Here is a 25,408-nt window from a genome sequence, read left to right on the forward strand (position 1 = left end):
CGGGTGACAACAGACTTTAACTGTAAATAAGTCATCTTGATTGGGATGGATGGAGATCCCAAAGGGAGTTTATTTGTTTCATGTTCTATGTCCAGTTTTAAAAAAATGTTATCCAAAAGATTTGTTTTAAACTGAAATGTACAGTGTGTAAAACAAAATCACTTGTCACCCACCTTGTGCCATTTTGTTTTTCCAAGTGGGTATTTTCTGATAACAAAAATGATAATTCACAATCTTCAGACCTAAAAAGGTGAGATGTCTTTATTTATCACCTTAATGTTAATATCAGACTCCAAAACATGTTAAAAATAACATAGAGTAAGAACTAAATTGGAAGCTAAAAAATATGACTTTCATTTGTTGGTTCCAATGCTGTAAAGTGAGCAATGTATCTTTTGGATAGTAAACTTCAGACACAGTAAGCTGCAGAGGCTGGAATCTGAAGGAAAACAATTTCTGGATAAGCACTTTGAGTTGAAGAGGGTCTGTGGAAAGGCATTTTGTGTAGAGACCCTGCATCAGGATTGAGTGTTAAGAGGAGAGGTAGCCAACATCGAGAGGAGTATTGAGTCAGAAGCAAGAAGGTGACTGGCAGAGGAATGAAGAATGATGGGCAGTTGGAGCCAGGTGAGAACAGAGTTAGGAGAGAGCGCCGGAGATGATTGGTGCAACCAAACAGATAAAAGGAGAAGGAAAAAAAACAGATCGAGCCACATAGGGAAGGGAATGTAGAAGATGGAGAAAGGATGGAGAATGTTAGGTAGGTGCACAAAGACTAGCAGTGTTGGGATTTGATAAGTAAGGAATGTGATATTGAGAACAATTAGGGGAGAAGTGAAGGCCTGATGGAACCAGGTCCAATAAGTTATATTTGTGGGTTGTAGATTTAAATTTTATTTATTTACAACAGGATAAAAGTTAATTCCAGCCAATTAAACTCATGCTGTCCAATTACACCCAAATTAACCTAGAGCCCTGTACATTTTGAAAGGTGGAAGGAAACTTGAATACCCAGGGAAAACCCACACAGACACGGGGAGGACATACAAACTCCTGACAGAGTGCCAGATTTCAACCCAGGTCGCTGGAGCTGCAACAGTATCACACTGTTAACCATGCTGCCCATGGAAACATGGGTGGTGTGGAAGAGATGAGAAAGGGGATACAAATGGGAAGACTGGAGGTGGATTGGATGGGGGTGTGGGGAGAGTTAAAACACAGGAGGTAAGAGTTGCTTGTAATAGATAATTTAAATCTCATTCCATTAGCAGAATATGAGGTTTTGTTTTAGTTTGCTTTGAGGCTGCGAAAGGAAAGGGTTAACACCTAGTGATAGTGTAGCTAGGTTTTGCAGCATTTTACTAAGGCTGGCATGGCAATTCAAAAGGACCAATTAGCACGACGATCAACTGTAGGAATTTACCTGAACCAATCAAATGAGCAGGTCTGATTAGAGGCTGTCAATCATTTGTAGCAATGGAATTTGTACTTAGTAGGAATTACATTGGGTAAGAATGTATTGTGTGAACTTTTGATTGGGCCAAATGTAACTCCGCCTATGTGTGAGCAGGACAAAGGAAAAAGCTGTGGAACGCGAGGTCAGTCTCTGCCAGCTTTCACAGAAAGAGCATCTCTGTGGGGCTCTGTGCAGATAACTCACAATTCAGCAGAATAAAGGAAGTATTCACCAGACAAAGTTTTGGTAAAGTCATTTTGTGAGGTCCACTGAAAGAACCAGAATCCACAAGGCCAGGATAGACAGGTCAGTGTGGGAGAGGGAATCAGTTGAAATGGCATGTAACCGGGAATTAGAGATGCTCTGCAAATCATTCTTGCTAATGTAGAGGGCGTCTCACCTGGAGCATTGAGTGCAGTAGACAAGGTTGGGAAAGGTCCGTGCAAGTCTTTGTCTTTCTTGGAAGGGCAATGGAAATCATTGAATGGTGTAAGGGAGGAAGTCTAAGGACACATTGTATTTCCTGAGGTTGCTGGAAAAATGCGAGGTGTCAGGGAGGGGTGGGTGGGGAGAGACAAGTAGATCAGAAAGTTATGGTCTCTCCAGAACACGGAAAGGCACAGTGGAGGAGAAGATGTGGCTACTGGTCAGATCACATTGCTGCCAGCAGAAATGACGAAGGAAATCTTACTTCAGATTTGCCAAAGTTTTGATGACAACAAATTCTCTTCGTTCTTTGGGGGGCATCCAACGATGTTTTTCTGCTAAGGCCAATGTTCTCCCTCCAAAGCCAAACATGGCTGAGAAACCAAACCGAAGCAGCCTATTATGACTACTATAGGTGCAAACATCCACTTCTTGAAGGTTACCTGAAGCAGAAAAGTACAGAAGTAAATAAGTATTAACATTTAGTAACCAGATTTTCTTTCTCTTTGGCTTGGCTTCGCGGACGAAGATTTATGGAGATACTGATTGCCAAAATCCCATGTTTCACAGAACATCTCCTCAAACAAAAATGAACTAATATATTGACAGACACACACCAAACAGAGCCTGTTTAGATCATTCGTTAAGTCTGAGCTGGAATTCTGTACAGGTCTGGGTGCCACCATTTTGCAAGGACGGGACAGAGGAGATTCTCTAGAGTAGCGCTTGAAAAATTAGACTTCAAATGAGGTTAACCGAGAAAAAAAAAGCCTGGAATGTGTTTTCCTAAAGAAAATTAAAGGGACATTTAAAAGAACTGCTTCACGTCACTAAAGAGGTAATAAAAATAAAACTGCTCCAGTGACAGACATGTTAACCAGCATAAAGCTTAAACAGGCAGCAGAGCTAGAGTGCAAGCTTTTCTAGTGTTTTTTTTTAATCTAGAATGTACCACCCATGTTCCAGTTCAAATTCAAATGTATTGTCAGGGTACATACATGACATCACATATGACCCTGAGATTATTTTTCCAGCGGTCTAGCCAAAATCTTTACTTATTAGAAACAGTAAGCTGTACTCAAGAATAAAGATAACATCTGCAAAGGAGAGACATGTAAACAAACTGACTGTGCAATACACAGAAAAAAAATTAGCTCATTATTTTTGAGGGCATGTGGACTAGGATCTGATTCACTCTGAACTTTCAAAGAGCTGGCATCAGCATATAAAACTTGTATAAAGGACTGTGGGAAAATACATGCACAATCAATAAAACATATACACACAATTTATAAAAGAGCATGGGAAAATCTACTCCCAAGTACTGATTGAAAGAAGTGGATTTCAAACTTTTTCTTTCCACTTACATATCACCTTAGGTAATCCCTTACCAATCACCGCTACCTATCATTGAGGGCTGGTGGCGGGCTGTCGGTGAGGGAGAAGGATAGTGGGCTTCAGACTGTTCAAACTGAGGACAAACCTACAGACCAGTTTGCTCACAATCTGGCAGATCTAGTGTCAAATCTTTGTGCTTTGTGATTGCCCTCACAATCTGGTCTACTCAGTGTCAAATCTAGGGCTAGGGTTCAGATTAGTGTGACAATATGCAGGCAAGAGGATAATCATCCCTGGTCTCCTCTCTGAGGTTCTGCGTTACTATAAACTGCTACTTTTGGTTGGCCCATGCTTTCATTACCCTGTGTCTGTTTCTAGATCTTAGTGGGATCAGTGCCCTATTTCATTTCCAGTACTTGTGCATTTTGATATGTCCTGGGGTAAGTTTGTTGTTTGTATTGTGGGATTCGGGATAGGGTTAGGGATAGGTGTGGGGTTTCAGGGTAGGGTTGGGTTATGGTTAGGGTTAGTGGCCCACAGCAACAGAGACCAGGCAGTGGAGCTGTGACAGAGTGGGACAGTGGGCCACAGGAGCGAGCAGGCAACAGACCACCGTGGCAGAGCAGGACAGCAGGCCGCCGGGAGAGAGCAGACAGTGGACTGCCTGGAGAGAGCGGGATGGAGGGCCGCTAGGAGAGAGAAGGCAGCACTAAAGAAATTTACAGTACACAATACTCATCATGACCCAAGTTGGTCCCAGAATGCCTGCTGTGCGGTTTACACTGTAGACATTCCGGAAAAATGACAAGGAGCCTTGGTGAGAATAAGTTGGAACAGGAATGGCACCCCCTTTCTGGTTGCACATTATTTACACAGCACTTGTTCTGGAAAAAAGGGAACAATTTCCCAGAACGCAGTGGCTGTGTAAAACTCATAATAGTGAACTAATTGAATTATCCTAATATTTTATTCCAATTACTCTACTAAATGATACTTGAAATATGCTTCCTTAAATGACTGCGTTTCTGAATGTAAACATATGAAGACTTAAATCAATAAAAGAGAAAGAAATACATACCCATAATAATATGCATTGCCGCCGTACCTGGATGCTTAAGTCCATGCACAGAAAATGCCAAGATATTAGTGGAACCTGGAAAACATTTATGTAAAAATAGTTAAAAGTTATAAATTCTCATCTGCATAATCACCCTTTCTTCTTAATTCAAGGAGAGGAACCAACATATAAACAGTTTTTGCATGTTTGCCTTTAACTTCTCTTGAATTGAGGAGCCAATCAAGTGTCAATTAAATTGGCCAGTCAGACCAAATGTGGATCACAGACTTCTTTCGCTGAAGGACGGTAAAGAACTAGATCTCTCTTGATGTTATGCATGACTGAAATGGGCTATAATTTCAGGTTTAATTAATTGCTGGAATTTGAATTACCCCAAATGCCATAAATGGAACTCAAATTCAAGTCTCTAGATCAGGGTTTCCCAACCAGGGGAGCTAGATAACATTTCAGTTTTTTTTATAAATCCATACTCCTTCAATTTGGATAGTATGTCGGATGATGAAGAGCTGAAGGAAGATCTTCTTGAACTGCGCATAATCGTGTTCTTGAAAGCAAAACTTTGGAACAATATTGGTGTTCAGCGATGGACATGTTTCCAAGACTTTGTGAAAAAGCACTAACCATGCTCATCCCCTTCGCGACGACATACTTCTGCGAGTCTGGATTTAGGGCTCTTTTGTCAATCAAGACAAAATCTAGAAATCGCTTGGGTGCACAGCAGACACGTGGACTGCTATCAGCAACAAGGTGCCACGTTTTGAAAAACTCTTAACCAATAAACAGGAACAAAAGAGTCATTAAATTTAAATTGGCTTATGAACATTTGAACATTAGTTCTTTAATTTTTTTTAAAGAAATTTCATGCATGGATGAAAATTTAATTTTTTTGTAGGGTTTATGAAACTTTTAATTTGTTGTAATATGTTTTTCTTTTCCATATGTTTCATTTTTGTTATATATTATTAAAAATTGATTATACAAATGTGTTTTGGTCACCTTCACCTTTATTCTTAAATAAATTATTACTTTAAGGGGTGTGGGGCATAAAAAAGGTTGGGAACTACTGCTCTAGATCAATGAGAAAGTATCTTTTTTGATTTTTAAGTAAAACAAAACTATTTGAATGTACTGTACTTTGATTTAAAAGATAGTAATGTCAATCTATTAGTTCAGTTATCTCATGAATTGTAATATTTCAACTCTTGAATTTAGACCAAAGCATCAACTCCATCGAACAGGGCATTAAACATTAAAAAGCTTAATCATTTCAGGTACAAAACAATCCCCAAAGGCCACAGGCCTATTTACTAAAGGTTACCTTGGTTTTTCCTTTCATCATTTGCATCAAATTTTCGACCAGAAATGCACCAGAAAACAGGAAAATAATAATGGGGCACAGGTAAATTAATTCACTTCAATGCAACTTTGCAGCAGAAACAGATTACACAGTAACATTCAAAATATCAATGTCTGTTAAGAGATATCTCCTCTTTTCTACTTATTTTTTTTTGCTGCCACCATTACACAGCTTTCCTATGCAAAACCAGAAAAGCCTGTGATTGTAGCTTGACCCTCCATCCACCTCGTCCATCTCATAAGCCAGGCTGTTGTTCAAAAACTTCAACTCGGCTTTCAAAACAATCACGACTCAGAAGCTGGTGGATAAACTGTCCTCGCTGTTAACAGCCTTCTCTGCAACTGGATTCTAGACCTCTTGACTGAAAAGGCCAGAGTCAGTCTGAGTTGGTAGCAAAATCTCAAAGTCCCATCACTTTGAGCTCTGGCGCACCTCAGGGCCTAGTGCTCAGCCTGTTGCGGACTCATGATTGCATTGACAGGACCTGCTGATGCAGCAGGAAGCAAGTCAACTGCAAGAACCCCAAACCTTTTCCTTTCAATCTGGAAACACTGTTCACCAGCTTTTCTGTGACTTTATCTGGAGATACTGTTTAGCTGGAGAATCAGCAGATATTATTTTGTATGTAAGCCATCCTTATTTATAATCAAAATCTTTTATTAAAAGAATGAATTTTTAAAACAAAATTGCACCTTTACTGGTGAATGCCGGGCCTTGGTGGCCGCCAACTTGCATTTGACAAACGACAACACAGATACAGTGCAGTTTGAGATATGACCGGTCGGTCAGAACAGAACACAGACACAAGTTGAGGAGTGCCTGTATTGGACTGTTGTTTTGACACCATGCTGGATTGGACTCCTGTGACACCTGAACACCCAAGAAACTATGGACAAGCTGTTGCTTCTGCACTCCTGGGCTTGAGCCATTTCAGACTGATGCCCTTTGACCATGAGGCAAAATGCTACTTGCCCCTCGAGGACTGTGCGGAGGAGATGGGTGAGCTCATTTATGATGGTGGCATTCTCGCTGCTGAGATGAGTTTCAGGAAGGCTGTGTTCTTCCTGAGCTCTGACAAGTTGGCGAGCCGGACCCAGAGCAGGGGCATCCTGTTTTTTCTACAGCTAGATGCACACAGCAGGTCTTCCTGGCCAATGTCTTGGCCAATGAGGCCTTCTTTCCTCACCTCTTTTCCCATCAGATATCACCTCAATCACGTCCTCTCAAACGCCAGCTGTTCATTTGGTGCAAGAGGGGGACATTGAAGGAAGGTTCAATATTAAGTACAATGATTACTATTACCTAAATACTGGGGTACAGAGTACCCGCAGTCCTGTGTGTGTAAAGAAGTGGAGCACTTTCTGAAGGATGTTCTCTGGGGCAGGGTGGTGGTCATCAACCCCCATGTTGTAGTACTCTTTGGTTACCTTGGTTCCAGCTGATGCCTTTGCCAGAAGAATTCAGAGGGAATTGGTGGACTTCTTCCGGGGCAAAAGAAACACTGGGTCTCTGTGGTAGCCCAGGGTCTCCCGTTGAGGAGAGCAGCCAGTCGCAGGTGTGCATGTGAACACAAGTCTCCACCTCAGGACCCTACAGAGTGCTGCTGTCTTCATGAGGACACGTGGTTTCTGCAGTGATTGGTCAGCTACAATCAGGAACTACTGAAAGTCTGTAATATGGTTGCCTCCAGATGAGACCACACCGCTGGGGTGTCCCAGCCATGCGAACAACCCGCCGCAGTCCTGCCTCAGCAGAGGAGTGGCGGCCGCAGTGGGAGTGGGGGGGAGGGAGGGGAGTGATTCCATCTGGGCTCACCTCCACTCACACAGAAATGCACATTAGTCCCAGGTCCCAGAGTCTCACCCAGGAACCTGCCCCACATAACCTGAATTGACTCTTGTCAATGGTCACCGTGCCACTCCGAGATGTGGGAAGGAAATTCCTGTACGGGTTTACTGCTCCACATCTTCAACTTCCTCGTCTTAGTTCACCACCCAGACACACTCTAATACTCAGTTTTACCATCTGACGGTCAGGGATGTCCTGGTGGTGGTCCTTCTATGCAGGGATCCAGCCCTTGTACATTGGGTACCTGGGGTGGAGGGGGCTGCATTGATCAATGCCCTACAATAAGTTAAGTCAGTACACAGATCTCTCAGATGCATGCCATTTCTGTGGGCTGGAGAAGACCATGTACCATGTGCACATGGAGTGTGCAAGGTTGCAGCCTCTGATCGCCTTTGGGTGTCCGCATGAGTCGGACATATAAAAAAAGCAGTGCTGGTGAAACTATTGCTGGTGCAGATCTGGGAGTGTGGGGAGTGGAGCCACAGCAGGGTCCAACCGCCTGGTCCTTTTGCCAACAGCTCCGTAGAGGCTTTAAATGGCTTGTTAAAAGAGCCGATGTATTTGATATCTTTAAAATCCTGCAGATGTGGGGTCTGTCCCCAAAATGGTGGCATCTGTGCTTTCAGTCAAGAGGTCTAGAATCCAGTTGCAGAGAAGGCTGTTAACAGCGAGGACAGTTTATCCACCAGCTTCTGAGTCGTGATTGTTTTGAAAGCTGAGTTGAAGTCTTTGAACAACAGCCTGGCCTATGAGGCACTCGAGGGCAGATGTGGGGGTGGGGGGGGGGAGGGGGGTCAAGCTACAATCACAGGCTTTTCTGGTTTTGCATAGGAAAGCTGTGTAATGTTTCAAGACATCAGGGAAGCAGCTGTCTGACACAGGGCTCCAGAGACTGGGAGAACACCTGCCGTTGAGAAGGAGAGGCACAGGGACGACCCGACAGGATGGTGACCACGGCAGTAGACTAGCGAGGGGCTGAGCGGCTGAAGGCCCTACATAGGCTATGGGCTGCTTGAGACTGGTTCTTGGGAACCAGGTATCACAACCAGGATTCCAGAGAGTTGAGGATAAGAAGGGCTATCAAAGGGCCTTGGGCAATAAAGGCTTTCTGATCATATCAGAGATTTGGAACTGGAGCTTGGGTCGCCGATGGTTTGAACTGGAGTTTGTGCAACTTCAGAGACTTGGAGGTGAATCCAAGGACACTTAGCGACTCTGAAGGTAATTACTTTTGCTTCTCTTTCTCCTATTGTTAGGGGCTCCTGGAAATCCTCAGGATAGACAAAAATTGAAATGTATCATGTATACAGTAAAAATCCCCATTATCTGACGTCAGTGCCCTCCAACACGGTTCTCAGCCAGGTCCGGGCTGGGAGTATAAGTGCAGCCTACCAGCCTGCAATAAACTAGTCTGCTCACTGAGCTCAACCCGTCTGGTTGCGTGTGTTATTGCAAGAGCAGTGTAGCCGCTGCTACAATTGGTGACCCCGACTGGTTCAAACGTCTTTGAACCCATCAAGAGCGAGCCTGGGATCAGCTCTATAGCTGTGAAACTGCCTGAATTCGGGGTTCAGGAGCCGGAGACCTGGTTCGTCTACGTGGAAGCCCAGTTTCACCTCCGCCAGATTTCGTCCGACATGACCAAATTCTACCATGTGGTCGCTGCCCTGGACCAGGTCACCGCCAGACGCGTGCTGTTGTTCAGCACCCACCCACTGAGGAACAGTACGAGACCATCAAGCGAGTGCTTATCGGGTCCCTCGGACTATCCAGACACCAGCGTGCCGTTTGGGTGCTACATCTCGACGTCCTGGGGGACAGGTCCCCGATGGAACTGATGGACGAGATGCTCGCGCTCATGGGTGAGGACACCAACTTCCCACTCTTCGAGCGCATCTTGCTCGAACATATGCCTGGGGACATCCAGCCGCTGCTGGTTCAGGAGAGCTTCACTGACCCGAGGAAGGTCGCCCAGAAGGCCCAAGAGCTATGGCTCGCACGATTCTCGGAAGGGTCAGTGGTCCAGCAGGTCACGAGGCACAGGCATGGCCACGCCAAGCCCGCCCCTAGCGCTGCGGTAGAGCACCCGACCCCTGCAGAGGCCCCCAAGAGCATAACCAAGGCGACAGCATCCGCTTCAGGTCTCTGCTTCTACCACCAGCGCTGGGGAGCCAAGGCTCGGAAGTGTCGTCAGCCCTGCTCATTCCAGGGAAACGACCAGGCCAGCTGCTGTTAATGGCTGCGGCGGCTGGCCAAGGACACAGCCTTCTCTACCTGTGGGACTCAGTCAGTAGCCGGCGGTCCCTCGTTGACACTGGAGCCCAGATCAGCATCATACCGGCCACGGCCATCAAATCCAGGAACCGACCTCGTGGACCTCCCATCCGTGCGGCCAACGCAATGGCAATCCGGACGTATGAAGACAAGACAGTCCACTTCCAGATCAGCCAACAGAATTTCACGTGGAGGTTCACCATCTCGTCCCTCCCGACTGCCATCCTGGGTGCAGACTTCCTCCTCACACACGGGCTTCTGGTGAACATTTGAGGTAGGCGCCTGGTGGACGCACGTACCTTCCAGGCCATTAGCCTCGATGCCTTCCACTCGGAGCAACCGCAGATGGCCATGATCAGCATGCCCAGAGACATTCCAGCAGATCATGGACGAGTTCCCGACACTCCTCAAGCCACAGTTATCCACTGCCTCGCCGTGCAAAGGGGTGTTCCACCACATCCCCACCCAGGACCCTCTGGATCACACCATGGCACGCCAGCTCCTACCTGACAAGCTCCAGGTAGCGAAGGAGTAATTTTCGCACGTGCTGGAGCTGGGAATCATTCGGCAGTCCAACAGCCCGTGGGCCTTGCCGCTCCACCTGGTCCTGAAAACCTTCGGCAGCTGACATCCGACTATAGACGGCTCAACGAGGCAACTGTTCCTGACTGTTACCCCATCCCTCATATCCAGGACTTTACAGCCAACCTACACGGTGCGAGGGTCTTCTCCAAGGTTGACCTGGTGTGCGGATATCATCAGATCCCGGTGCACCCTGAGGACATACCCAAGACGGCCATCATCACCTCCTTTGGCCTATTCGAATTCCTGCGCATGCCGTTTGGGCTCAAGAACGCCACTCAGACCTTCAAGCGCCTCATGGACTCTATGGGCAGGGACTTGGATTTCGTCTTTATTTATTTGGATGACATCCTTGTCACCAGCAAGGACCGGGCTCAATACAAGGCCCACCTACGTGCCCTTTAATCCCAACTGGCCGACTGGCCTTACCATCAACCTGGCCAAGTGCCAGTTCGGGAAAGAGTCCATGCATTTCCTGGGCCATAACATCACGGCCGAAGGAGCCATGCCCACCGCTGTGAAGGTTGCCGCCATTAGGGAGTTCCCACGCCCGAACAGCCTCAAGGGGCTGCAGGAGTTCGCAGGTATGGTCAACTGTTACAACCACTTCATCCCAGGAGCTGTGCGCGTCATGCAGCCGCTGTTTGCCCTCATCACAGCCAAGCACAAGACGCTCGCTTGGAACCCAAAAGCCTGCAGCACATTCGAGGCCACCAAGGACTCCCTCGCGAAGGCTGCCATGCTCGCCCACCTGCACACTGACCTGCATATGGCATTCTCTGTCGATGCCTCTGCCACAGCCGTCGGTGCCCTCCTGGAGCAGCAGGTGAATGGGCATTGGAAGCCGCTGGCGTCACTGGCATTCTTTGGCCACCTTCACCGCCCGCCAGAACGCAAGTATAGTGCCTTCGACTGCGAGATACTGGGCATGTACCCGGTGATGCGGCATTTCCTCTATTTTTTGGAGGGGAGGACTTTTACCATCTTCACTGACCACAAACCCCTCACCCAGGCGCTCGCGATGGCAAAGGATCCCTGGTCGGCCTGCCAACAGCATCTCCTCTCCTTCGTGTCAGAGTTTACAACAGACATTCGGCACAAGACGGGGAAGGACAATGTTGTTCCCAATGCACTCTCGCGACCGGCCATCTGCGTGCTGACGTCTGACCTAGACTTCGACCAGCTCGCCCAGGACCAGAATTCTGATGAGGAGACGAGGGCCTTCAAGACCGCCATCACGGTCCTGTGGTTCCGAGACCTCCTGACTCCGAGCGGTGAAGGCACCATCCTGTGTGATATCTTCATGTGCACCGCGTGACCAGTGGTTCCCCAGCAGTGGCGCAGGCAGGTCTTCCATCACATCCACGACCTTTCACATCCGTCCATCAGGTCCACGGTCCGGATGGTGGGAGAACAGTTCGTATGGCATGGGCTGCGGAAGCAGATCGTAGGCTGGGCTAGAACTTGCACCCATTGCCAGATGTCCAAGGTGCAAAGGCACACCAGGGCCTCCGTACAGGTGTTCGAGCATGTCCAGGAATGGTTCAGCCACATTCACGTGGACATCGTCGGGCCCTTACCCGTTTCCTGGGGCAACCGTTACCTGTTTATGGTGGTGGACCACACCATTCGCTGGCCCGAGGCAATCCCGATGCCGGATGCCTCCACCGACTCCTGTTCCCGAGCTCTGTTGCATGGTTGTGTCGCCTGGTTCGGTGTCCCGGCTCACCTCACCAGCGATCGGGGTGTCCAGTTCACATCTGCGCTCTGGGCAGAGCTCACCAAAGGTTGAGGATACAGCTACACCGCACCACGGCCTACCACCCGCAGGCCAATGGACTGGTCGAACGTCTGCACCGCCACCTTAAGTCGGCGCTCATGGTCCGCCCCACCGGTCCCGCCTGGACGGACGAACTGCCTTGGGTGCCCCTGGGCATCCGCTCCACTCCCAAGGAAGATCTGCAGGAGTCATCAGCTGAGGTGGTCTACGGTGCGCTGCTGGCACTACCTGGTGAGTTCGTCAACGTACCTCACAATCCCCAATGGTTGATGCATGAACTACTTCCTCACCTCAGGGCAAGCTTGGACTCCTTCAAACCCCCATTGCCACCCAGGCATGACACCTGCCCGACTCACGTTCCTGGCGAGCAGCTCTCCGCGGAGTTCGTTTTCATTCGGCGGGGCCCGACCGCAGCACCTCTGCAGCAACCGTATGAGGGACCGTACAGGGTTGTACAGCGTTCCGGCTCGACATTCACGCTGCACTTGGGCGGCAGGCATGAGCTGTTTACCATGGACAGGCTAAAGGCAGTGCACCTCGATCCCACTGAGCCCGTAGTCGTTGCCAAGCCCAAGAACTGAGGCTGCCTGGCAAAAAAGGACATTGGCGCCGGATCTGGGGGGGGGGAGCTGTGTGGCGGCTCACCACAAGGCAGGCGAACCGGCCCCACTTGTAAGCCAGGCAGTGGGGCAGCCGTCCAAAATGGCGTCGTCAGGGGTTTCCCTTCCTTCCAGATCGGGGCTCAGAAATCCGTACTTGGGGACCACGTGACGCCCGGATAACATCAGCGCCTTCCAGTGTAGCCCAACAGCCTGCTCACTGAGCTCAACCCGTCTGATTGCATGTGTTATGGCAGGCGCAGTGTAGCCGCCGCTACACTTTCATATTTTTTACCTATTTATTTTCCACAATTTTTTGGCCGGTTGCTTGAATTCTGGATAACGGGGATTTTACTGAGTATGACATGGAGTGAAAGAGGAATCAACAGTTTTGAGTCCTGATGGGGTAGAGAGTGCATCGAAAGAACCAAAGACTTGTTGATCCAAACCAAGGATTTTATTAACTAAAAGACGAGCATATCACATGTAGGTCAACCAGTCCAGAATGACCTGGACTGGCTAGGAGCAACCCTTTAAGACCTGCCAGTAGGCGTGGCTATGCTCTCAGCCAATCACAGTCATCCTACACTACAATCTGTACATATACACATTGGTGATAGAATCTGTACCATCACATTCACCCCTTGAGAACTGACCATGAGCTGGATGGAGGGCTGTAAAAAAAAAGAAAAAGAAAGGGCCCGGTGGAGGTTAGGGGCTGTACCGGTCAGGGGGCCTGACCATTCGGTATGACTGCTGTGGTTCCAGGATTGGGGTCGCTGGAGTCGTGTTGCCGGCAGGCTCATAAGGTGCAGCCACTGCTTCGCTCAATTCCCCAACAGCGTTGTCGACAGTCTGGCCTGAGCTGGTGGGGTGGTGCTGGTCCCTCTGTTCAAGCACATGAATTGGGGGAGAAGGAATTGAGGGAGGTTGGGTTAAAGGCGCTGCTGCACCAGATCCAGCTTAGGCTAGATCCCTTACCGAGACTGTGTCCTCCTGCCCGCCTGGGTACTCAACGTAGGCATAATGGAAGTTCGCATGGAGCAGAGTCACTTGGTCAACCAAGGGGTCATTCTTTGAGTACCGGACGTGGTGTCATAGGAGGACTGGCCCGGAAACCGTGAGCCATGGTTGTTCCCAATTCGATTTCCTTGGGAAAGAGAACATCCTTTCCTGGGGGGTGGCAATGGTTGCAGTGCATAGGAGGGAGCGGATGGAGTGTCGGGCATTAGTGAGCACGTCCTGCCAGCGAAAGGTGGGGAGACCTTTGGATTGGAAGGCAAGCGTAACTGCTTTCCAGACGGTGGAATTCTCTCTTTCGACTTGCACATTACCGCGTGGGTAAAAAAAATTCTCAAGGTTGGCATCATGATCCTCCGTGTCATGGTCGCAGCTGGTGGTCCTACTTGAAGCAATACCACACTCCAGAAGTTACTACCGCAGCTCTGCGCTCATAAATGAGGACTCCCTGTCGTTGTGGATGTAACTGGGGTACACGAAGATGCTGTGCAGGGCCTCTATGACTGAGGAGGCAGTCATGTCCGAGCAGAGCACAGTGAACGGAAAGCGGGAGTACTCGTCAAAGGCCGTAAGGATGCAGGTATTACGGTTGGTCGACGGTAGTCCAAGCTGAGATGTTCAAAGGGGTAGGTGGCTTTAATAACATGGGTGTTCTCCGGACGAAAGAAGTGGGGCTTGCTCTCAGCGCACACCGGGTCATGGAGCGAATCTCCTCAACTGTGTAGGGCAGATTGCGAGCCTTGACAAAGTGCACGAACCTAGTGACCCCTGGATGACAGAGCTCCTCGTGGAGTCTCTGCAGCCTGTCCAGTTGTATGTTGGCGCAAGTCCCTCTGGAGAGCGCATCTGGTGGGTCGTTGAATTTACCAGGCCGATACAGTATGTCATAATTAAAGGTGGAGAGCTCGATTCTCCACCTGGCGATTTTTGTCATTCTTGATCTTACCTCACTGGGTATTGGTAAACATGAAGGAGACCGCACATTGGTCGGTCAGCAGTGTAAAGTGCCTGCCAGTGAGGTAGTGTCTCCAACGACGTACTGCTTTGACTATGGCCTGGGCCTCCTTCTCGACAGAGGCGTGCCAGCTCTCAGGACCCTGGAGGGTTCTGGAGAAGAAGGCTACCGGCCAGCCGGCCTGGTTCAAAGTGGCTGCCAGTGCAAAGTCAGACGCATCGCTCTCGACTTGGAACGGAATGGACTCGTCAATGGCGTGCAGCGTTGCAGCAGCGATGTCCGATTTGATGTGGTAGAAGGCCGCTTTGGCTTCGGTTGACAGGGGGAAGGAGGTGGTCTTGATGAGTGGCCGTGCCTTGTCAGCCTAGTGTGGAACCCATTGGGCATAGTAAGTGAAAAAGCCCAGGCAGCGTCTGAGTGCCTTCTGGGTGTGGGGAAAGTCCATGAGGGAACGCATGCGGTCAGGGTCCAGCATGACCAGCCCGTTCTCCACCACACAACCCAGAATTGTGAGCCAAGTGGTCCGGAAGACACATTTGTCGAAATTGTAGGTCAAGTTAAGCCGAGTTGCAGTCTGAAAAAATTTCTCAAGGTTGGCATCATGATCCTCCGTGTCATGGTCGCAGATAGTGACATTGTCTAGATACAGGAAAGTAGCAGTCAGCCCATTCTGGTCCACCATCCAGTCCATTTCCCGCTGGAAGACTGCAACGCCATTTGTGACCCCAAAGGGTACCCTGAGGAATTGATACAGCCGCCCATTTGCTTCGAAGGCCGTGAAAGGTCGGTCTTTTCGGCAGATTGGGAGCTGATGATAGGCCGAACGTAAGTCAATGGTGGAAATTACGCACACAATTAGGGAAGGACTAATAGTTTGAAGTCTGTGAAACGTGATGCCCTGAACTTTCAGGGTCGCCAAGCAAAACCTCTTTACCCCAGTCGAGTGCGATCTGGTCGCCAATGAAATTCTCTGTGCAGTGGGGAGAATAGCCAGTCCACAACAGTGGGCCAGGTCTGGGCGGATAAAACTGTCAGTTGACCCCAAGTCAAATAAGCAATTAGTATAGTGTCCATGCACTTTAATCAGTTCCATTGCTTTTGTGAGGGGCTGGGGGAAGTCCTGGTCGAGGGTTAATGATGCAGAGACTTGTAATGGGGACAGTGGAGTCCTACGTTAAGACGTCATGCAATGTGTGTGTGATGACGTCATGCAAACAGCTGGGCCTGAAGAGACAGGGTCGAGGAGTTGGTTTTGCTGCCTGCAGCCTGCTGGGGATGTCGACCAGCCAACGGTAAGTGTTGGGGGTCGCTGCTTGCTGTCGGCGGTGGGACGGTCAGTCGGGCGGACGTCAGCAGTGGTTACCAGGTCGGTAGCGTTGGGTCCTCGGTCGGCAGCGTCAATGGGTACCGAGCCGGTAGCGTCGGTCATGGTGGCGTGTCCCCGGTCGGCAGCGTCGGTGGGTACCAGGTCGGTAGCATAGGTCGCAGCTGCAGGAACCTGGTAAGCTGCCTCGGTGGTGGAGGGTCCCTAGTCGGTATCGGCGGCGGGTGTGGCGTGACCCTATTCGGCAGCGGCGGCGGGTCCCTGGTCGGCAGCTGAGGCGGAGATGGCAGTGGTGGGTTCAGTGGTGGTGACGGCAGTGGGTCCCTGGTCAGCATCAGCCGTTGAGGTTGAGGCTAGGGCTTGATTGGACGTTGCTTCGTGAGGGAGGGTGGACGTCATTGCAGCGAGGGTGGGTTGTACCTTCCACGCTCGGCATCTGCCCCGTGACATCAGGCGCTGCTGCGCGGCAGTCCTCTCATTGGACGAGCTCTGAGGAAGAAGTGTTTGAATGGGAGGGTGGCGATTGGGCTTCACATGAGGCACTGTGTTTGACGGTGGCCATTTTGGATCGACAGACTACAGCAAAGTGGCCTTTTTAAGGCACTTCTGGCACCTGGCTTTTCTCGCCGGGCACTGGGACCTGCTGTGCTTATTCCTCCCGCAGAAATAACACTTTGGGGTTGCATCAAGCAGTGTAGCTGCAGCCGACAGGCCGTCAGTGTGCCAGGGGAGTAGTAGGGTAGATGGAGGGCATCCTATTCACATCAGAGTGTGGGGTCCAGCCCCGAGTGTACACGTCCATACTTAAGACTGCAGCCTCCATTGTCTCTGTGATCCGGATCATCGGTAGCGGCGGCGGGTGTGGCGTAACCCTGGTCGGCAGCTGAGGCGGAGATGGCAGTGGTGGGTTCAGTGGTGACACGCCACCATGATCTTCTAGGTTTTCTTTCCCATGCTCTAGCAGGCTCTGCCTCACCTCATTTGATCGAACCCTGGCCACAGAGGCATCCCGAATGAGATAGTCTGTGGTCTCCGCAGCAGTTCTGTCTGTGCAGGCACAGTCCCTCCCCATTGCCCTTAGTGCCTGAATATAAGCTCTACAGGACTCACTGGGCTACTGCCTCTTTGTAGCAAGTTTGCACTGAGCATAGATCCTGTTCACTGGACGCTCGTAGAGCCCTTTCAGCACCTTCATGGCTGCGGCGTAAGTGGTCACATTCTGGATGCTCTGGTAGATTCTCGGGGACACCATAGTCATCAATATTAGTAATCGACAGCTGTCCTCTATCACGGCAGGGTCAGAGAGCTGTATATGTCTGGAAGCATCTCACCCAGTGCTTAAAGTCATTCGAGGCTGTAGCTGATTGTGGGCCGATGTCGAGGCATTCCAGCCGTAGCATACACTCCATCCCTTCGAAACCTTTTTAGTTAATAAAATTGTAGAGCGCGTTGAAAGAACCAAAGACTTGTTGATCCAAACCAAGGCTTTTATTAACTAGAAGACTAGAGCGTATCACATGTAGGTTGACCAGTCCAGAATGACCTGGTCTGGCTAGGAGCAATCCTTTAAGACCTGCCAGTAGGGGGGGGCTACACTCTCAGCCAATCACAGTCATCCTACATTATAATCTGTACATATACACATTGGTGATAGAATCTGTACTATCACATGGGGGTCTCAACTCAAAACATTAACAATTCCTTCCCTCCTACAGAACCTACTGAGTTCATCCAGCAGTTGGTTTTTGTGCAAGGAGACAAATGGCCATAATCAGTTTGGATTTCTGGGCAGTCATTGACAAAATTGTTGCAAAGAAGTGCAGGAAGCATGGTAGAAAGAACAAGAAAAACAATTTAGATTGAATGGTGTGAGTCTGAGAAATATGTTAGAATAGGCATTGAGGGAAAAGGGGATTTGTTAAGTACCTAAAGAATAGAAAAAGGTAGCTTGCGGAGCTATGTGTAAAGAGGGTGGCTTTGTGTGTTATCTTTAGAGTTTATTGGTTACATTTGCAGGAATGTGTAACCAACAGATCATTATTATATATTTACATGTTTGCGCCACTTAATATCCACAATACATTCTGTGAAATTGGACGTTATGCGATGTGGACGATGTGTGAACACCATATTACTGTATATACTTAGCAAAGCTATATGGGATGCTGAACTTATATTAAATTAAACTGTTTTAATTTTTTTTCACTTTTTAAACTTTTAGATAAACACTTTCTGAGCCTATTATGGTGGTATGAGGTATTACACCACTGTAATAACTGCTGAAGATCCAGCTGCGCTGGATGGGTCACGTCTCCAGAATGGAGGACCATCGCCTTCCCAAGATCGTATTATATGGCGAGCTCTCCACTGGCCACCGTGACAGAGGTGCACCAAAGAAAAGGTACAAGGACTGCCTAAAGAAATCTCTTGGTGCCTGCCACATTGACCACCGCCAGTGGGCTGATAACGCCTCAAACCGTGCATCTTGGCGCCTCACAGTTTGGCGGGCAGCAGCCTCCTTTGAAGAAGACCGCAGAGCCCACCTCACTGACAAAAGGCAAAGGAGGAAAAACCCAACACCCAACCCCAACCAACCAATTTTCCCTTGCAACCGCTGCAATCGTGTCTGCCTGTCCCGCATCGGACTGGTCAGCCACAAACGAGCCTGCAGCTGACGTGGACTTTTTACCCCCTCCATAAATCTTCGTCCGCGAAGCCAAGCCAAAGAAGAATAACTGTATGTACTGGCTTGGACCACCCCTTCCTTCCCTCTGACCCCTCCCAGGAGATTCCCTAATAAGGGTTCCGACCCAAGACCTTGACCCCTGATCTCATTGGATGGAAGGGGATCCAAGGTATCACCAACCACAAGATACTCCATCTGGATGTGCTAGTGATGCCTCCCTCCCAGATGAACTGAACAACTTCTAAGCGGGTTTGAGGTGAAAAATGATGTGGCAGCAGAGAAGACCACCCTTCCTCCAAACAATCAGGAGCCGTTTCTTACAGTGGCTGATGTTAAGAGAGAACTAGACCAAACCAACCCAAGGAAAGATGCTGCACCAGATAGCATTCCCAGTAGAGTGTTCAGGGGTTGTGCACTCAGCTAGCTTACATGTTCTCACCGACATCAATAACATCTCCCTGAGCTGCATGGTGGTCCCTGCATGATGCTTCCCTGTGTCAAGGAAGTTATGTGTTCTGCCTCAACGATTACCGTCCTGTTGCATCGTCAAGCAGCTGCTGCCACACCCCCCCCCCCCCCCCCCCACTGGACCCTCTGCAGTTTGCATGTAGATCCAGCCACTGCCCTTCATCTCGCCCTCACCCACCTGGAAAGTCAGGGATCATATGTTTGAATGCTGTGTATTGACTTCAGTTGAGCATTCAACTTCCTGATAGGGAAGTTGGACCTGCTGGGTCTAAACACCTCTCTCTGTAATTGGATTCTCGACTTCCTGACAGGGAGGCAGTCTGGATCGGAAATAGCACCTCCAAGACTATCACGCTGAACATGGGGGCCCTCTAGGCCTGCGATCCACTGCTATTCACACTGCTGACCCATGATTGTGCAGCCAAACACAGTTCGAACCACATCATCAAGTTTGCTGACGACACGACAATGGTGGGCCATTACCAGTAAGACCAAGGAGGCACCAGACAGAGATGATGTACAGACACTAACAAACTGGTGTGGAGCAAACAACCTGTATCTGAATGTTAAAAAAAAGAGATGACTGTCAACTACTGGAGGGCCCAGGGAGATCATGCTCCACTGACCTCTGAGGTCGTCAAGACTATCAAGTTTCTTGGAGTACACCTGGTGTAGAACCTCATCTGGTCCCTTAACACCAGCTCCATAGCCAAGAAACCCCAGCAGTGCCTCTACTTCCTGTGAAGGCTGAGGAAAGTTCAACTCCTACCTTCCATTCTAACTACATTCTACAGAGAATGTTTTGAGAGCATTCTGTGCAACTGTATCACTGCCTGGTTTGGAAGCTATACCACCTTGGAAGGCAAAACCCTGCAGAGGATAGTGAAGTCAGTGGAAAAGACCATTAGGGAACCTCTTCCTAGCATGGAGGACATCTACTACACTTGATGCAGGGAGAAAGCAATGAACATTGTGAAAGACTCCACACATCCCGCAAGTAAACTTTTCTCCCTTCTGCCATCTGCCTTCTCCCTTCTGCTACCGAAGCACATGTCCAGAGGGGGAAACAACTTTTTTTCACCAAGCCATCAGGCTCCTGAACTCCCAGTACAGATGTGGATAGTGTATCATCTCAATATCTTAATATTTTAATGTGTTAACTGCTTTCCTAACATATACCTATGAAAATATGCTCCGTGGTCCTGGAGAAACGCTATCTTGTCCTACTGTGCAAGCATGGTAATGAATGATAAATAAAGTTGACTTGACTGTTCTCCACTTCTTCATATTGTTCCACTGGAAGAGGCTCAGGTTAAATAACCTCCATTGATGAACTGTCACTCTGTCATGCCTGAAAGACCCGAAGTTCTTTGTGGGGAGGTGTTGGCTTCTTCAGGAACATGTCCAGTGTTGTTTGCCTGGTTTGCTTTTATTTTCTTCACAAATGTCTTTATATGTAGTAAACGCTGCATGAGCATTCCTCTTTATCAGTGAAAAGCGTTCGGTGTTTGGGTTCATCTCTTCAGTAAGCTGTTATCATCTGCAAAGAATTTGGCTAAAACCCCTCATCATTGAACCTCCTGCACCTGTTCGTCTTCTCCGAACATATACACAGTTGGATGTTGCCCCAACAAACATTAAGCAGCGCGTATCTGTATTTTAGTACTTTCATTTATTACAGGTAATACAATGTTGACAACATTAGCATGGACGTGCATCTATCCACCAGCATGAACATGTGCACACACCTGCACCCACAGACAAAATGATGATTATGAACCAGATATTTCTATCTTGTTATTGAATGAATGAAGTCAAGGTTATTATGCTTTTGAATCTTATGATATTATTTGAGTGAATCTTCAAAAAATTTCATTAACTACGTGGGATTCTAACCATTCTGTTGCTCGTTCCAGTTTAGATTTTCCCATTAAAATCTTCGGGCAATCAAAACACCAGGACAATCCACAAAATTTCTCAAATCTCTTGTTTTACATCAACAGAAAAAAAAAATCAGATATGTCCTACATTAATCAAGGATCCTGATCGATTTTTGTAATAGTGAGAATGCATTAAGAAGATAACTAAAATCTGGAAAACACTGGTATTGTTACGACATAGACCAGCAGCAAAAGAAGTTCACCAAGACAATTGTATTTTCAAAAAAAAAGTGAATGAGTTTTCAACCTTTTTCTTTCCACTCACATACCACTTTTAAGTATTCCCTATGCCATAGGTGCTCAGTGATTCATAAGGGATTGTTTAAGGTGGGATGTGGGTGGAAAGAAAATGGTTGAAAACCAGTTTTAATTGTCCCTCATTGACTCATTATGTCCACGGTTTCAGAGCTCCAAACGAAATGGGCCAATGACAATTTTTCTCAAGCCAAATATTTCAGTAACAATTGGGTCTAGAGCAGTGATTCTCAATCTTCCCTTCCCACTCGCGCCCCACCTTAATCAATCCCTTACTCATCACAGAGCATGGATGGCATAGGGATGATTTAAAGTGGTAAGCGGAAAGAAAATGGTTGAAAACGACTGTTTTAATCGTCCCTCATTGACTCGTTATGTGCACGGTTTCAGAGCTGCAAAGGAAATGAGCCAATGACAATTTTTCTCAAGCCAAATATTTCAGTAACAATTGGGTCTAGAGCAGTGATTCTCAATCTTCCCATCCCACTCGCGCCCCACCTTAATCAATCCCTTACTAATCACAGAGCATGGATGGCATAGGGATGATTTAAAGTGGTAAGTGGAAAGAAAATGGTTGAAAACGACTGTTTTAATCGTCCCTCATTGACTCGTTATGTACACGGTTTCAGAGCTCCAAGGGAAATGAGCCAATGACAATTTTTCTCAAGCCAAATATTTCAGTAACAATTGGGTCTAGAGCTGTGATTCTCAATCTTCCCTTCCCACTCGCGCCCCACCTTAATCAATCCCTTACTAATCACAGAGCATGGATGGCAGAGGGATGATTTAAAGTGGTGTGTAAGTGGAAAGAAAAGGGTTGAGAACCACTGCCTTACACTTTAGGCACAATTGTGAGAAGTCGATTTTTACAGTTCACTCTCAGAATCTTTTATGTTGAAACACAGAATCTTTACTATTCTTCAAAAATAATTATGAAGCAAGTCTGATGGCCTGGTGTCACACCCATCAAAACTCATGATTTGTTGCAGAGTTTTTCTCAGAGAAAAGTTTCTTCATATGAATGACTTTCCACAAATCCCCCTCTCTTGCTTGGGGGTTATGGAACTTGTATCTTACACAATGAGTTCACAAGCCCAGGCAAGGGTTACATGAAGTGACCATTTAAAAATGGATAGAATAGAACTGCCCTCTTTTGACAAAAGAGACAGTGAAGTGGCTCTTTCTCTTCTAAATCACTCATTCTGTGTATTTCCCATGACAAGGAGAACTCAACACTACAGTACCTCTCTCACTGAAGGCTGCTGCATTTTTGACCAGATGAAACTGGTGTAATATTAAAGATGTCTTCCTGCTATCATAATCACATGACATCACTGGTGACTTCTGTTTGAAGTCCTTCTCTTCCCAAAGTTTGAGGAAATGTTTCCAGGCGGTCTGCTCAGACCAATGAGCAGAATGGCTGGTGTGCACACAGGTGTTTTCCTCGTAATCTTTTGTAATGGAAGATTCTAACCTGTTTTTTCTTAATTTGCAGCTCTTGGTTCTTCAGGGCTGAGAACCTGTTTTTTTTTTAAACTTGCAGCTCTGGGTTCTGCAGGGCTGAGAACCTGCTTGTGTTTTAGAATCAGCAGACATGAGCTAAATTCCACCGAGGGGCCAGAGACGCTGTTATCTGAAGAAAGGACATCTGTGTACCAAGAACATTTAATCTTCCTGCTTGTTTTGGTCACAGACTGTCAGAGGCCTAGTCTTGATGCAAAATAAACCATTGTATTCAAAGTGATAAGCTGAAAATTATGTTATTCGTTAGTTGCCTAGCACGCTAGCTTGCTTGCTTATCTTTCTTGCTGTGCAGTTTTTGGGTAATATAAGCTGAAGTTTGAGACTCTCCTAGAGGTGGCAACATCTCTCAGCAAGAAGAAGAAGAACTTCTGGAGTCCAACCAATGTCCCGGTCAGGGGAGGTGTAGAAGCTGCCTGACAACCTACAAGTGTGCAGTCGTTGCCTCGCTTCGGCAGTTGGGACCAGTCCAAGCGTTGATAAGTATAGTTGGGAAGGGCTTGCATAATGTAGTGTGAAATCAGCTTTTGAATTTGTAATAAACATTTGTATAATCTGAACTGCTCTCGGTGTGTGTGTCTATTTTCTTTCGGTAGCGCAAACACTGTGACCAATCTAAAACGAACAAAGTGAGAGGTACAAGTTTACCCAAGACAACTTTATTCTTCCAGGTTCCAGGAGAATTGCTTACTTCTCCGAATTAGCAATCCCTTTGAGTAATCATTCATTGTCTTCAATATTTCAATGGACAATCACTCTAGGTTTTATTGCTCTGCCTCAGCTGTCCATATCAGATTCAACGTCTCTGTGTATAAGTGTCTTGTGTAAGTGTCCTCTATCCAATGCATAAAGTCCCTTTACTAAAAATAATGATGGCTAACAACATAATTCCATAACAGTATGAACACACAAACAACTAATTCCTTCATTCAATATGGGTACCAGAATTTGTAGCTTCCCATACTGGCTGACAGCTTGTATGGAGGAAGTAGGCATTTCAGAACCTAAAACGGCGGTGTGCCTCATCTGCTAATCAGATATTCTGTGTTCTAATGAAATGACCTATGCAGAAACTTGTCAGTTTCCTAGTTCTCGCAATTCTCTAGAGGCCTCAAATGAGACTGAGCAACTGAGAGTGAACAGCTTGCACAGGCATGAAACTAGAGCATTTTCTACCCAAGGCACCTTTAACATTCTCAGTGCATTAAAGTGAGTGCTGGTAAAATAATAAGAATATTAATGGAAAAAATTCACACAGAAGGTACCAATTTGGTTGGTACCCAAAATGAAAGAGCAAATATGGCCCCATTCCTTTTCTGTAACTTCGAGGCAATTTTTGCATCTCAAACTATAGCAGGATTAAACTGAAGATAAAGGTTTAAATAGTCCAGGTAAGGCATGGCTAATGGTTATATCAAGCCAAAATCGTATAAAACAAATCGTCCTTGGAAAATGCAAGCATTTCTGCAGAAAAATTAACTTGACGCTTGCTGTTAATGGCTCCCCCACTCAAACTGATAAATGTAATGTGATGACTTTCTACTCAAGCATATCTGAAATTCTTCAGAAAACTATGTTAACAAATTAGCAGCTTATCCTTGATTGTGTTCATAATGTTAAAACTAGAAGACATCATTCGGCAATTATTTTTTTTCTCGGGAACAATCGGTAAGACAATAAGTTATTTTTAACTAAACTTTGAAGCATCTAAAGGTCGAGTACCTCTCAACCGAAAATCCAAAACTTTTTGAGCCACAAGTGGAAAATTCCACACCTGACCTCACTTGCCCATGTGGGGCTCTGACTCACTGCTCTGTTGACGCCAGTTTGTTACCAACCAGCGTCACCACTGTCAAGTGTTTTGTTGGCAAGTACAAAACATTTATTTTCATGTGAAATCTCCACTTAAAATGCAACATTATTGCATTGAAAAAAAGTGTACTGTAACCTTTTGATCAAAACACAGCATCGTAGGTGGAGACTGAAAGCCTGTCATTGTTTGTTGCTTAACAGATGATACAGGTATTCTGGTGATGACACTGTGCGACTTAGTTACCCTAAACATGAATAAAATCTGAAAAAATCCAAAATCTGAAACTTTCTGGTCCCATGCATTTCATATAAGGGGAACTCGACCTGTATATCCTAAGAAACACATCCACATGCTGGGTTTCTGTGCACTGTTTTAGAACCCTTTTAATACGGAGTCAGCTTAAAGGGTGTTTAATTATTTCCCCTTCACATCTTTGTGACAACAAAAGCAAACTATTGCAGATCTCAAAAACAGTTTCTTTTCAAAGAGTCATCCAAGCCAAATATATGATACACTTTATCTGTTTATCTCAATTATTATATATAGTAAAGATCAAATTACTATTAACTAAACAATGTTAACTAAAATGTTTCTGAAAGAAGGAAGGGAATGGTGGTATCTAGAATATGGAGAAAGATTGAATCGACTGGGTCTTTATTCATTGGAGTGTAGAAAGTTGGGGGGGGGA

At 47.1% G+C, this 25,408-nt stretch overlaps 1 protein-coding gene across 1 annotated transcript in view; it reads right to left on the bottom strand.

Annotated features, from left to right (window-relative positions):
* The window catches only part of cerkl (CERK like autophagy regulator), a 171,551-nt gene that overhangs the window by 13,963 nt on the left and 132,180 nt on the right, over positions 1 to 25,408 (bottom strand). The window contains exons 7-9 of the mRNA XM_069936236.1: positions 4,299 to 4,373; positions 2,148 to 2,325; positions 174 to 242 (exon numbers count right to left, since the gene is read on the bottom strand). Of these exons, the coding sequence (XP_069792337.1) occupies positions 174 to 242; positions 2,148 to 2,325; positions 4,299 to 4,373 (322 nt within the window). The remainder of the gene's footprint in view (positions 1 to 173; positions 243 to 2,147; positions 2,326 to 4,298; positions 4,374 to 25,408) is intronic.

Source organism: Narcine bancroftii, chromosome 4 (assembly GCF_036971445.1).
Source record: "Narcine bancroftii isolate sNarBan1 chromosome 4, sNarBan1.hap1, whole genome shotgun sequence".
NCBI classification, from domain to species: domain Eukaryota; kingdom Metazoa; phylum Chordata; class Chondrichthyes; order Torpediniformes; family Narcinidae; genus Narcine; species Narcine bancroftii.